Genomic DNA, 15,868 nt, shown 5'->3' on the forward strand with positions numbered 1-15,868 from the left:
ATGTGACAGAGACTCCACAAATTTACATTATTTCCACTCCTCTCTGGAGTGACCTTTGATGACCCCAATATCTCTATTCCTGATGCTGAGCATGGAAATGTGGTTCTGTATTAGAATATTAATATTACAGCGTCACCTTAAATGCATTGCTCTCCTATCCTTTAAAGGGCCAGCAGCTTTAACTATTAATGACTTTTTCCATAAGCTTTGTTGTTAATTTCAAGTTTAGTTTCTTTTTCTATTTCCCAAAACATATTGAGATACACAGCATTCAGCTTGTCAACTCAGCCAAAACATATGTAGAATGCCTTGTTATTGTTGACAATTGAAAATTCAATTGTAAAAAGTGGATTCTACATTAAAAGTCTTGTAGAGTTTGTGTTGGCAAGATATATAGTTGGTGTTTAAACATGCTAAATGGGAGTAGAACCAGACCTTGCAATTGACATACAGAACAAAAATCGTCACAAGTTACAGCCACTGGCCCTTTAATATCTAAAAACTGAAAAAGCTCGTAGAGATAAAAGACTAGTTAAACAATTTACTCTGATGTCACTTATTACAGTGAAGCAGTCATTTTGTCATTTTTGCTACAAACAAGGAATACTTAAAGTAGTGATTGTTGGACACAGTAAGAAAAAGATATGATTATAATAATGCTGCTCCATGAAATGGACCTGAGTAAAATTTCTTTCATATTCTTGGTACACAAGCCAGTAAAAGACATTGGTAAATGTAGTATGTGCACACTAGTACTAGCAGTGTAGGAAATTTATGGAAAATAACTTTGACAAGTTTCTTGCTCAAGGGAAATGGTAGCTGGCCTGGTTGTTATGCCTCATATACTGTGTACCTGGTTTACCTCACTTCTGTTGTCAGCAAACAAAAACAGCTGATGTTATTTCTGCCATACTGGGCACATGCTTGGCTGATGAAAATGTACCTGCCCTAGGCAGGCAGGTAGTTATGTCCTGCTCAGGTTGTTGGCAAGTATGAAATTGTAACTAAAAATAATTATTTTATGGTGTTGAGCAAAATTCATATTAGAAAACTAGCTATACCACAAAATTTACACTTTCAAAAGCAGGATTTTGATAAAATCAGCAGCTGAAGATGGTGACTGGGCTGAACTTTTGACTGATGTACAACTATGTGTTGTCCTCATAGATGGCATTGATTTCTCAGTAGGAGATTGGCTAACATTTCAATGCAGGTTTGAAATCACTTCACACATACCGGTACTACCGGTATTATCCCTACACACACACAACACTTTCTCTAGCAATTTTCTCATTGCTGCGCTGTCTGGTATTAAGAAAAATGTGTTTATAAAACAGGAATTTTTGGTTCGCCAGTCCAATTTGTGAAGCCGAGCAAAAGATTATTAACATTTCATGGTAATAGCGATGAAAGGGAGTTTGATTTGTATGATGTCGACCAAAGGTTAGTGAATTTCTGGAACTGTTGTGTAGTTATGTCAGAGATTGATATAAAATGGCAGCACCAGGTTATTTGATTGGCTTCTCTGCTATCAACATACTGGGTATGCAAAAAAGAAGTTTTATTTTTGATCAGTTTGTAAAGATAGACCAATGTTTCTTTTATGGTGTTAGATTTTCATCATTTGCATGAAAGTGACACATTTATGCATGTTTTGCCCTGAGTGAGTAGAGTTTGCAGTGAAATCATGCTGGCTTGATGAATATCTGGTATCCCAGTGTGCAGTTTTGCTTTCACTCACGGATCAACAGTTTTGATTCCTGCGGCTGACAGCGCTGCCGGCAGAGCTCACGTAGAAGATGCAATATTTAAACGTTGCCCAAAGAGTTCCTTTACAGCTGTCAGATCTCTATGATCACCATGTTGTCATAGATGTTTGCTTGCACAGCTAGAACCATATAGGAAAAGATAAAGCCTTTGTAATTATTCAGGAAAACATAGGTGACTCTGTCTACAGACATATACACACACATACATATATACAAATTCAGAGAGAGAGCTAATATATATATATATATATATATATATATATATATATATATATATATATATATATATATATATATATATATATCTATATGTGTATGTGTGTGTTTGTGTGTGTGTGTGAAATATATATCTCAATCTAATAATCTGAATTGTGTCATTTATTCATGCATGTATTCCTCCACTGTATTCACAAATAACAGCTGCTATGTGTAAGAAGTTCATCCAAAGACATCAGACTAGCTGACAGCTTACACTAGTCGCTATGGTCACCAAAATGAATGACATGATGAAACACTGTTAATATGCTAATTATTTACAGAGACACTGCATGATACAGATTTTGTAACTGGTAATAATGCTTCCACAGAAGTATTGTTGCAGCAAGAAATATGGATAACTTGAAATCATTGTAGTTCATAAAAATAATTATAGCCCAGTGATGGGCAGTGAGTTACCAGTGCTGTTAGGAACATTACTTTGAATCAAGTAGTTTTTAAACTTTTTTTTTTCAAAAGAAAATATAAAAGTATAAACAAACATTTTGATCAAGTGAGATTTGCAAATATTTTGACCATCGGTGGATGCCCACAACTAATGTACTATTTCCTTAATTGAATGATAATTAATCGTGATAATTGAGTGCGCTGTCAGTCCTGGACAGACAATTAATCAGTGGAAAGAGTCGCTTTTACTGTCTCCCGTATTCATTTGAAAATGTCTTTTCCAGGAATTATCCTGCTCCGAGGATTATACCGAGCAAGAGTTAATTCCAGGGAACATAATAGGGAAAGGAACGTGGATGGCTTAAAAAGTATCAACATTACTCCTGAGATCAGTCTTTGGTCTTCAGTCTGGGTAGAGGAGTTGTTGTGGTAAATTGCTTGAGTTTTACAACCCTGCATCACTTCTAATGATTCTTGCAGTCCCTGAAAGTAATGGATTCTGAAGAGTTCTCCAGCGAGGGGGCTGATGCGCCGGTGAAATTGATCACGATCTTCGGAAAGTGCTTCGAGGAGGAATGCTACTACTGATGAACATCAATAGATACTGTAATTCCGCTCAGAGAATGCACAGCTGACTGTACACACTCGGCGACCATGCACTTTGAACCCGTCTGCCTCGCAGAGACTGCAAATCTGAGAGATTTGAGTCTCATTGTGCAGCCATGTTGAAAAGTGAAATCCCCGCATATTAAGTAGATTTATTAACATCAAATAAAAGGCATCCATTAATAACACTGTGGTAAAGTATTCACTGAAATAAAAGGATGAAGGGTTTAGATGAAGATAGGAACGCTTTTTAAATGTAGATATTTTTCCCAAATTATCCTCATCTACAGACATAGTACATTAACATTCTAACCACGTAAAATATTATGATTGTGTCATTTCAAATGATTCCTTGGCCTTACTATTTTGGATACCAGATCAACTCCGACAAGATTCATGTGATATTTCCACAATATTTTATGGAAGAAAGATATGTACTTGTCTATGGATAGATTTGGAAATTTCTTTTCTTCAGGTTTATTTTTTAAAAAGGGGGAAATTCTCAATACAAAAAAGGATATGTAGAGAGCTACATATTCTAAAATAATTATAATTCATGAGTTCATGGCAGAAAAATGGAAATCTTGCCATCTAATACAGTGAGAGCGCAGATGTACAAAATTGTACAGGGAGACATTGTATGTTAAACTATAGTAAGAAGCATGCTGGTACATTAGCAGTAATACAGGTAGATGCTTTTTGCTTTTCTTGTCTCCACAAAGTACTGAACTTAATGAAACTCAAACAGATTCCCATATTGAATAACTCATGTAATGCGGCGTTAGTTTTCAGAAAGCGACTTTGTGTGTTCGATACTTGCGGCTTTCAATTAATGTCAGCGACTGCCTGGTTTTTCCCTGAAAGAATTGTGTCGTGATCTTGTTAAACCTTGTGAACTTGCTTTGCTTGTTTCTAAAGAAAATCCGGTGTGAAGTGAGTGAAATTGAAACGGTAGCCCTCGGTGACTTCTCAATCAGCTTTTGAATGATTTTGTCATCGTCTGTGGCTAATGACGTAGCTTGGTTCACTCTGTCAGCTCCAGGTTGGATTGGTATTGTAGTCTTTACTCATGCGTTGAGGAAAGTGGGATTTGAAATGCAATATGAATCTTAATTCTGTAATGATATGCACTATGCCTGATTGGCACTGGGAATTTGCAAGCTTCAGAAAAATTTGTTCACGAAAGTGACATTTTGTCAGCTAATTATTTTACGTCAGTTGCTAACTTCCGGCAATGAAACATCAAATACGTGTGATTTCAGGCCAAATTATCAAAATGTTATTTGATTTTGCTGTTATCGAATTAAAATTTTACAATGTATAGTTTCATTCCCATTCATACCATCAAATACAATTATGTTGTCTTCATATTCCCTATAATATACCGTACAGCCGTCTAAAATTTGCATTCGTTGAATGTATCAGTTTTAATATTTGGCCAATTATACACTCACCCTGTAAAGCACTGTAATTCCTTTTGCACTGGTCCATTCATACTATTTAAATCAATTGGGTTTTGCAGATGAAATGTCAATGGAAAGCCCTTTTCTGTGAACAACTGTGTGGTTGGAGGGACTGTGTTTCTACCAGGAAATCAGGGAGGTCTAAAACTACCTCCTAAGGCGATAAAAAATGTACTGAATTCATTTTAGTGGGTATAAAGATCAAAAACTGTCTTCATCGCTGTTACCGAGCTCATCCATCTCAGAGTCCTGCCCTACTATTTCAGTATCATGTATATTATCAGAATGGTCACCACTGGCATAACTGCTGAATTTGCAGACATTATGAAGCTTGTGTGAGGACACATAAACCACTAATTATTAACAAATCTGTGTTTGTGGCAAATTTTGAATTCACAGACTCTATGTATTTAAAGCAGTTTCAAGAAATTGGCCTTTACCACTAGATTTGATAATAGAAACATTTTCAGGGACATTCTTGATCATTAGCTGGGTTGGGTAAATATCTAAAAGGTACAATAATTTTTTGACTTTTGATGAATTTTTCTCTAATTTTGTATTTCACCTTCCTTGTTCTACTCCTCCCAAGCATATTGAGATGCACAGTACTTGGATTGTCAGCCTAAACTGTATATAAACTGCATTGTTATAGTTGACAAGTGGATTTTTGTCCGGACTAGAATTCAAATGAAAGCAATAAAACTGTGCATTCTATATGTATAGACACTGTGTTGACAAGCTACATGTAAACAGTGGATATTTCAACATGCTTTAGGGAGTACAACAAGAACTTGCAACTGACATACAAAACAGAAATAATGAAAAAATCACCAAAAGTTACAGGTACTAGCCTTTTAGATACCAGTATAGAGAACTAACAGCATTGTATCACGTGGACGCTGAATATGGAACACTTCAGTAGTGATTGATTCAGTGTTATTGTAGTGTGGTGATCGGTTTACAGGGTTAGCGGTAGGATTTTCAAGTTAGTAGCCACACTTACTGAGTGTGGCTGATTTGTTCCTAATTTTATTAGCCACATGCAACTTTCATTAGCCACACATACTAAATCCTGGTAGAAACATGCTTCAGTCTTCAAGTTTTTGATGTGATACATTCATAAATGCATACACACACTTATATATATATATATATATATATATATATATATATATATATATATATATATATATATATATGAGATACATGAGATACATGAGACAATACGTTTCATTTTTCACTGCAAAGGCTACACAGACAGTAGACATGATCTTTAAGTAAACTAAACATTTGTAAAAACACATTCAGAGATACACAAGACCTTATAAACATTTTTCAAGAACAGTCAAATCATCATTATGTGATTTGGGAAAATTGTTTGAACTCAGACCAAAATAAAAATGAAAAAGAGTAAAATATTAATGAACATGTTACATCCTCATCTACATATACTCTTTTGTTGTTGATTTTGCAAAACCTGTATTGCACTTTATGATCAAGATCTCCAATTGCAGGCCTAGGTAAGAAATATTAGCAAAGCGTACGGTCCATATCGTCAGGATGGAATTCTAGATAGCTAAGCTACGAAGTCCCACCTATGAGATGTAAAACACAGATAGTTGATGACAAAATCTAGATTGTCAAGACGCAATTTTGACGATTTTTCCCGTCATACATGCCGTTTCAACATGGCGGCCTAGGATAACGTCGATGCGAAGGCAGCAGTCGTGGTAAGTTTTTACCGTTATTTTTAGTTTTGAAGTGAGAAATCGTGAAAAAATGTATCGCCTTCCGGGTCAATATCATGGAAAATGCCCTCGTGAAGTATTTTTGTCGAACGTTTGGTATTTTTAGATAAGATAGATGTTAATTGCGGACTGCTGTGGGTCTGCTAAGCTGATCTGTGCGATATCCATAGAAAACCACGTGCGTATCAGTACAAGTATGGTACACGGTATGGTGCAGTGCAGTGCAATTTAAGATCTCAACTCGTTGACTTGGTCGTATACAACATGCGACTTCTACCATCTGATCTTTGAGATTACCGTATGTGCAGGGTCTAGCTTATTAAATGGTACTCATGCAAAGTTTGCTCTATTTCCTATTAGTATTTGCAAAATCGCACAGATCTGCTGGTAGACCCACAGCAGTCCGCAATTAACATCTATCTTCTCTAAAAATACCAAACGTTCGACAAAAATACTTCACGAGGGCATTTTCCATGATATTTGACCCGGAAGGCGATACATTTTTTCACGATTTCTCACTTCAAAACTAAAAATAACGGTAAAAACTTACCACGACTGCTGCCTTCGCATCGACGTTATCTTAGGCCGCCATGTTGAAACGGCATGTATGACGGAAAAATCGTCAAAATTGCGTCTTGACAACCTAGATTTTGTCATCAACTATCTGTGTTTTACATCTCATAGGTGGGACTTCGTAGCTTAGCTATCTAGAATTCCATCCTGACGATATGGACCGTACGCTTTGCTAATATTTCTTACCTAGGCCTGAATTGGGATAGGATTTCAATAAAGGCTTACTTCACTTTACTTTACATGCTTACCCAAGTTAAACCCCGATACAGAAAGGTGATGAGCGTATAATAGATAATTACAGTTAGTAAAATTACTTTTCCGATCAGAAAAACTATTAAAAAGGTGTTACAACAATGAGACATTGAAGTTCCTGCAACAGCATCGTTAGGAAAATGGCACGTTTTGCCAGGACCTTCATGAATCTGTGTCCCTCCGTACCCCCGTTACCTAAATAGAATAGTCCCACTCCGCACATCCGCCATTGTTATTCTCACTCAAGGCCACAATGCGACGTTGGTTTTCCTTCTCTAAATATGCAATTTCATTTGTTTGACGCTATTATCCTTTCATCAGTGAAGAGTTTTTACCGGTGACTATTACAACTTTCAATGCTATGTCGTTGTTTTCACAAGATGTAGACCGTTTGATATTGCAATGTCGACTTGCTTTTCCGTGCAGTCAATGCATGCCATGCCAGTTAGTTTACGGTTCACACTATGCTGTTGATCGACAGCATACACGACGTCTTTGTTTCACGTTTACTTTTTTCAAGTTATGATTAATGTGGAAATTTCACTAAAATGTCGCTGATCCAGGGATTGTGTAATCAGTTTGATTTGATACTGCGATATGAAATACTGTGTCAATAAAGCTCGGAATCGTCGCTGAGTTTTGCTGCTTTTGGCTATGGTTGTCTATCTTAGTATCAACGTGATCGGAATGCCAGTTCATGGAGATCGAGATCGCGAGAATGTAATTGTAACTGTTTTCTGTATTTTGTCTTCCTTTACAATTTCAAGTAAGTGCTTTAAATAAAGAGTTTTTTATGTTGTCTTTAGCATATCAGTGGAAAAGCATTACGATTTGGACTGTTTAGTTTTATCAATTTCGACTATAGAAATCAGCTGTCGCCACGCTTTTGAGATCGTGGCGATTGCCGATGGGTTTTTGTTCGCCACTATCAAGTTTTAGTCGCATTTTGCGACTGTGGCGACCTCTACCGCGAACCCTGGTTTAAATCAGCCACATTACTTATGCACAGATGTCATTCTGATGGATAACAGTGACGCCTGTGAGCTGCGGCATCCACACAACCTGCGGCAAGTGTCAAAATCGAGTACGCTGTCACAGAAATACACGGCGTGTGATACATATCTTTTACATTTCATGGAAGCATTACAGTGCTTTGTGTTTGTTTCCTGAGAGAGCGGATTTGCATCGATGGTGCAGCCATGGCAGAGCCTTGTCTAGAACACCTCTTCAGCGAGTTTTGGTATGATTCTACTCCAAGCGTTTGAGTATAATCATACAAAAAACTGTGGAGAGGTTCCTGGACAAGGCAGGGCCTCAGAGACTCACCATGGAAGAATATGAGACTCAGCTGTAAGATGAATATGATTTACATATATCGATTTGATTTCCTGTTTCCTGGAATTATTGTGATGGATAGTAATGACTTGTCTTAGACATTTGCACAATCAGAAAGACATCAATTTATGCCCCTGCTGATAGTCGTCAGGTCGGCAAATAAAAACTGTTAATTCATCACGGCTGAACTTTTCCCCAGTGAGTGTCCACGCGTTGATTTGCATAAGAACTGCAACAGCTTAATCCTGGTGTTATATATCTGGCTAGGAAGAGGGATGGTTTAATATTGCAACTTGAACAGATAATACCCCCTGTGATAATTCCATTCACGGTATTTAGTATAAATGATGGACCGCCGGAGATCACTTCGGAGTTATTGAGTTTATTGTAAATTCTCTCATGTCCTCGCATAATTATGCTGAAGATCTGATATAAATAATGGTTTCTATGGCAATGATACATCAGGAAACTAGAATTCCACTTTAATTTGTATGTCACCGGGTCCTGGTGTCATCGATATAAGTAATATTTACCTGAAGAAAATAACGGAAAGTTTTATAAAGGAAGATAAAGTGTGAAAGCTACATGCTATAAGAAATTTATTCATGTATGCTTGTTGGAGAGCCGGTAACTTTTGGTGATTTTTTCACCATTTTGGCTTTTAATGTCAACCATAGGTTTCTTGATCTACTCCCCGAAGCATGTTGAGATACACAGTATTCAGATTGTCAACTCAGTCTGTACATGTGTAAACTGCATTGTTATTGTTGACAAGTGAATGCTGATCTGGACTAGAATTCAAATGTCAACAACAACAGTGCATTTTACATGTATGGACGCTGTGTTGACAATCTATATGACGTGAGTGTTTCAGCATGCTAAATGGGAGTAGAACAAGAATTTGCAAATCAACGCACAAAACAAAAAAGTGAAAAAATAATCAAAATTAAAGCTGCCGGCCCTTAGTGACAGAGGGACTGTGAGGTAAAATAAACATCTTGAAATTGGATGTTTTCAACTTTTTCTCAAACTGTACGCTTGAAGCTTTTAACCATTCCCTTTCACCAGGCTCATTCACTGAGAACATCCACAGAAATACAGTGTTCCATAGAAATATATCAAGTTGATTTTCAATGTTATTGTGCCTGATAAAAGGGAAACTGTAACATTGTCCCAGTGGATTAAGAGAGTGATTATGCAGTGTTAATTTCGTATCAACAACACACATGTAATGACATATGGAGATTTGATAGCGTAACATTTATGTGCCTAATGTGCCTGGCAAAACAGAAGAGTCAAACTGATTACATAAAGACTGGTATGATTAATTTCAAGTCAACAATATGATAATATACAAAGATAAAGAAAAAAATAATTGAGGAGATTTTGCAATTAATATTATGGATATTTATGAATATTGATATTTATAGAGACGCGTGATTTTGAAATATATTCAGTATGCAATGAACAGTGATGACAGCCATGTTACTTTCAAAAAGATGAAAATGAAACATTTATGTTCTGCTATGCATCATCTATAAAACAAACCAAGAAGATACTGACAGTCAAATCATATTAACCCACTTCCAATTCTCACCCTTGTGCCAACATCATCAATGTTTCTTTTTATGGAGAAAGTGGTGCCGTAGATTTCTTATTGAAGCCCTTAGAGTGTGGGTAGCTTTCAATAAAGCGTAGCGTTTCCCCTGCGTCGGTTACCACGGCAACATATGATACCACAACATCAATTCCAATTTAATGCTCAGGATAATAGTCTTAGCCAGGAAGAGTAGCTTTAGCATCAGAAGACATGAAGCTGGCAGTGTCACAGGTTATGAAGGAATCGCCGTTCATCCGGGTAATGTCAGATTTTTAAAATCGTAATTGGCTTTTAACTGTGTAGATGTAAGTACTGTGAGTACACAGACCTAATTTGTTCAGTGTTTTGAGAGGTAATAGCTAGTATGTGTATGTAACACTAGTCAATTAACATGAAAGGGAGAAAATCCACGCTGTAGGGATAACCTTACAGTGACTTTTGCTCCCATTTCTATCAGATTTAGCTAACGTCAGCCATAAAACACCGGAAGATAGTTATATTCGGGGAAGATAAAGATAGTACAAAAAAAACAGGTCACAGTATCCCTGCTAGTGACTCAGCAGGGTCCATCTCATTCCTGTGCCCAGAGTTCAGATTTTTTCCGCTAGGAAGGACCCAGCTACTGCGGGAAAGCCGTTGCTTTACATCAGATGCTGGCGTTATTATTTGCCTCCGTTCAGGGTTTTGAACATTTCACAGGACACAGGGTAAGGCAATGCGTCATATCATCATTGTACCGGTGAGAAATCAGATGTGAAGAAACTCACTTGGAGTTAATGGCTAAGGGACGTCTTCTTGCTCCTTTGAATTCAAAAGCCCAGTAATCTATACCTTTGCAGATTTTGTTCCCAAGTCTTGCTGTCTGGATCTATCTCATCAGTAAGTCAAGTCATGTCTCCCAGTGGTGTTTCTTCATCCAACTCTTTGATCTCCAATAGTAATTAATGCGTAGGCTCTGACGTAGGTAGGGTATATTAAAACCGAGTCTTTCTTGTTGACTCAGCCACTCGTGTATACACATTGAGATCTATGTGCTCCTTCATTCAAATTTATTTTTGAACTGCAATGCACTCTCAGCGTTTTTTTAGATCTAAGATAAGAAAGAGAGAGACAGAGACAGAGAGAGACACTGCATTTCATGTACGGTGGGGTTTGCGTAATGTGTGTGTTCACACCCTTACTGTAGATGCCATAGGTCCACAGTCTGTGTACACTTTATAGGTCATAATGCAGCAAAGCCCTAAAAGCCTCCCAGTGCATGGAACGGAAGATATTCCGTCGCGTGGGCATTTTATAGCACTATCCACTGTTATTCCAAGGCATGGTGAAATCGATTATGCATAAATCAGGCACTGTGGCTGTGACCCTTGACCCCCGTCATGTGCCTTTGCATACATTGGAGCGTGTCTGTGATTGACGTGAATCATAAGCCATGATTTTTCTATGATTTCTATGATTTCTATGAATGATGTAATGTGCTGGAATTCATCCCTGTGTACACAGTGCATAACTGTAGTGTGTTGAGTTTGAGTAAGGTCAGACAGCCCCAGTTATTGACTCAACACATAAGTATATTCTTGGCTACTGCGGTATTTGGACTGCTGTACAATCCTTGCTATAAAAAGGGTGCTGAGATTCGCTGTTACCAGGAATTTTTCTCAGAAAGTAGATTAGAATTACAGCAGGTTATAAGGCCTCACGACTGTACAGCGGTTTGCTTTGAACCGTTGGCAATACAGGAACTTAGACACAATCTAACTTGAGGAGTTGCCAACACCGTCAGGTGTGACTATTGTCTAGCTGTAATAACATAAGATCACAGTGAAGTCAACTCAGTGAAAGTTGAAACATTGTCTGGAAGGAGGTCAGACTTAGTCAAAACAACACCACCAGATCTGCACAATCATAGACCCCCTCTACTGTCTATGGCACAAGCAACTCTTGCAAATGATGCGTTCTGGACCGTTAGCAGGCTGGATGTGCGTGGATGTGTGGTGTTGTTTTGACTACGCATCCCCCCCAGACAATGTTTCAACTTTTGCAGAATTGATTTCCTTGGTTTTTGACAATTATTTCAACCTAGACAGTAATTAAGCCTGACAGTGTTGTCAGCATCTCAATTTGTCGTATTGATAAATGTTCAATGCAAACCCCTGTAAGTTGTGCCAAGTTCTGCAATGATCTTTCTGTAGCAGAGGTATGAAGCAGATAGTCTATTTTGCATTTTCAGAATCCTGTTTTCTTCCCTGTTTTAAATTTCCTGTCATATATAACTTTTCATAGACCAGATGATGTATATAACTTTAATAACAACTAGGGGATAAAAATTTAATATCATCTGCACCTGCGGCATTATCTAGGTCTATACTAACAACAAGAACATGAAAATTTGATGTCGTATGCACCTGCAGCTGCATGTAGATGTATTAAAAAAGTGAGAAAACATTTAACATTGCAGTTTTGGTATTTATGCGTATACAATCGATATTTACCAGGTCTCATAAATTTTCCTTCAACCACCCTAAAATTTGATATTATATCTATTTTTCGATACAGTGCTACAGTTGTAATTTTATGCTGAAGTCGTGTGCCTCAGAGAAATCGCAAACGTTATTTATTTATTGCTAGCCCTTTTGCTTTTCACTGGAGCGCAGTATTTATTTGAGCTGATAGTAATAGATGGCGCTGGTGCAAGATGGAAAAATGAATAGCAGAGGAAATTTCCATCCACATGTCTGGAATATTAAAGCTTTTCCACTCATGTTTAACCAGCCATATCCATTGTATTTGTGCTCAGTTTTTGACAAAAGTTTATTATTTTCATATCAATTAGGCTCTGAAGGCAAGCACTGTAGTAATATACAGTGCATCAGTGCGTCATGTGGACCTAAGATCCCAAGTGTCTTGTGGCAAATATGTTGCACAACGAGAAAGTAATATTTTTTCTAGTTTGACCCACTATTTGTAATACAAGTACATGTACAGTATCTTAGAGTGTAGTTACCATGTTTGCGTAGCATTTACAAACAGCAACTCTCTTGTGTCCAGGAAACTAGATTGCAGGAAACAGAATTGACTGCATGTTTCACAGCAACATTGGCAGAATCATGGATTATTTTTCTGTATCTTTTTTTCTCCTTGACAGGTTTCTTGCTGAGCTAATGGCGCCATGGAGAATGAACGTCCCGCACAGCAGGCTTTGGTGAAATGTGTGGTTGTCGGAGACAATGCCGTAGGAAAGACGCGTCTGATCGTAGCCAGAGCATGTGACGCCAAGGTTACCAGGACCCAGTTGATGGCCACACACATACCAACAGTGTGGGCCATCGATCAGTACAGGTTGTACCCAGAGGTGAGAATAAACAGTCATAGCAAACACATCAGAAGTCAAGTTAGTGATGTGTAGTGATGAATTCTGGTTTTGTACATCAGATTGGCAGACACTACAGTAAAGCTGGCCTGCGCAGATGGAGGTAGTTGCAAACTTCATAATGTTGTGCCCGATCTAAGGTTCATGTATATTTTGCATTCTTGGTGAATCATTATCAATACGATGATAGATAAACATTGCCAATGAATACACAATCCAAAAAGGGATATCCTGTGATGTCATGCCTCATGGACGAGAAGACTTCAGTGGAGGAGTGAGAATGAGAGTATGACAAACAATGCTTTATGCAAATTATTTGGAGTGATGATGGTGTGCAGGTGGTAGGGATGTGAAAATGCAAATAACAGCACAGACTTTGTCAGGATGTGTTCTACCTAGCAAACCACCTTTGTTTGGATATGAAAAGTCTTAAAACTTAAATGCTGTTTTACATGCTCCAATTCAAAATCTCATATTGCTTTTTACATTACCTCATAGAAACACCCCTGTTTTAACTTTGTCAGGTAGTATACACTTTAAGTCTGTTATGTGAAATTCAAAGTATCCAAAATATTACCTAACAAGGAATCGAATTTTAAAAAATCATATCATTCATCAAATGAGAAATTCATTTTAAAAATTAATCCAATTTCACTTTAAAAGTGCTTGATATTTATTGCAGTATGGAAAGTATAACCATATTAATTATAATTACATTACCTTCAAATAATATTACTATTCATAAAATGGTCCATCTTCACAAGTAGGCCAGTTGATGTTCAAATGGCCTTGCTAAGTGAATTGTTTGTAAAAAAGCAGGAAGTTGAAATTTCATGGATTCCAATATTCTTGTCAATGAATCTGCCGTGATTATTACAGCAATAAATATTCCGATATTAGAATTATCTACAAGGGAAGGAGAGCACAAATCATGCTGCATTGGAAATAGAAAGGTTTCATGGGTCAGAAAGTATTAACCTATGAATCTCACTGAAAGCCTTGCATGTGAACCAGGGACATGTATAATTTTGGTGAAACCTATCAGAGAAGAAACATTTGCAATTGTGGCACTCTGTTTTGAACAACTGCAGAGCTTTTATGGCTGCTATGTGAAGATTAGCACCCAGCATTGATCCAGTTGTTATGACGATCAATAGCCCACTGTGGCTTGAATTTTCTAATTCCAGTCGCCATGGCAGCCGTCAGTTGGTTTCGCTGCTCTCCGATGTGATAGCGGCAATACAGAGAAAGTGACACCCAGTGGGCGAGGGACAGGTGACCGGTCAATTGAGAGATAGAATGAGGTCAGGTTTGGAGATAGTACATGCCATTGTCATTGACAAGGATTGTGGGAAGAATTAGAGACGGTGTGAAATGTAGGCAGATGTACAGTTAGTGGCAGATGGAGAGAATAAGTGAGAGTTAGCAAATAAATAGTGACTCAGACATTTTTACAGAGCTTGGTGAAACATGTATAAGTATAGATGGGTGTGCAATGACATACCGGGTATAACTAGTGAAGTGACTTACAGCACAGAATGAGCTGATGTCATAATGTGGTCATCTCTGCATCTGATTTTAATCAGACTGACGGGTGTTAAAATATGCCGATGTCTAGACAGGTGCAAATATGCAGAGAGATAGAATATGTGGGATAGGAGAGATGCAGAGGTCGTGCTGATTTTCTGTACATACCAGTATGTGTAGTTCATATAATGGCGATGGTGTAAGATACATGTTGATGCGCGAGGCATGAAGTAGGATATTAAAATTCTCGATGGCTGCTAGTTCTTTTTGCAATCAGACAGACAAACTGACATTTCTGAAAAATTTTCAGAAGTCCAGAAGGCTCCCTGCATGTAAAAAAGGGTGAAATGATACGGCTCAGCTGGTACGAGAAATTATGTTATTAGGGTTGATTACTTCACAGCATTGTTACGGCTCAGCTGGTACGAGAAATTATGTTATTAGGGTTGATTACTTCACAGCATTGTGATGTACCCACGTATCGGAATCTGAAGAATATTAATATTTTTGTCAATCTGGGTGTGCATGCTTGTGATAGCCGTGTTGTATCACACACACACTTTTAAAACTGAACATGGATTGTGTGAGAAGCAAGAAATGTAAATGATGCAATACCTTGTATCAAAAATTATGCCACAATGACAGCCTTTGCAGGAGTAACATTTTAAATGTCAAAATCACAATTTTCTCTTTCATAGAAAAAATACAATAAGAAAGATGTCATGAGGTGTTAGCAATTTCGATGTACCATAAAGATTTTAATTAAAAAAATGTGTCGGGGAAAAAGTCTTAGTAACTGTCATCTGATATCAATTTATTGAGACAAAATTCAAAAGCTTTTCTTCAATAAAAGTGTTGTGAATTAATCACACAGTAGGTGTCATCGCGGTCTTTCTGTCGGTTCTGATGTTTTTCAAGCTGTTAAATGTTTGCAATCAACTGTGTAAAAAACAGTTTTCTCA

The 15,868-nt window shown here is 37.5% G+C and overlaps 1 protein-coding gene across 3 annotated transcripts in view; it reads left to right on the plus strand.

Annotated features, from left to right (window-relative positions):
- LOC139120000 (rho-related BTB domain-containing protein 1-like) overlaps window positions 1-15,868 on the plus strand; it is a 77,041-nt gene that overhangs the window by 44,680 nt on the left and 16,493 nt on the right. For all 3 annotated transcript variants that reach the window (XM_070683986.1, XM_070683987.1, XM_070683988.1), the window contains one exon: window positions 13,155-13,361. In XM_070683986.1, coding sequence (XP_070540087.1) covers window positions 13,179-13,361 — 183 coding nt within the window. In that variant the 5' untranslated portion in view covers window positions 13,155-13,178. The remainder of the gene's footprint in view (window positions 1-13,154; window positions 13,362-15,868) is intronic.

Source organism: Ptychodera flava, chromosome 20, assembly GCF_041260155.1.
Source record: "Ptychodera flava strain L36383 chromosome 20, AS_Pfla_20210202, whole genome shotgun sequence".
Taxonomy (NCBI): domain Eukaryota; kingdom Metazoa; phylum Hemichordata; class Enteropneusta; family Ptychoderidae; genus Ptychodera; species Ptychodera flava.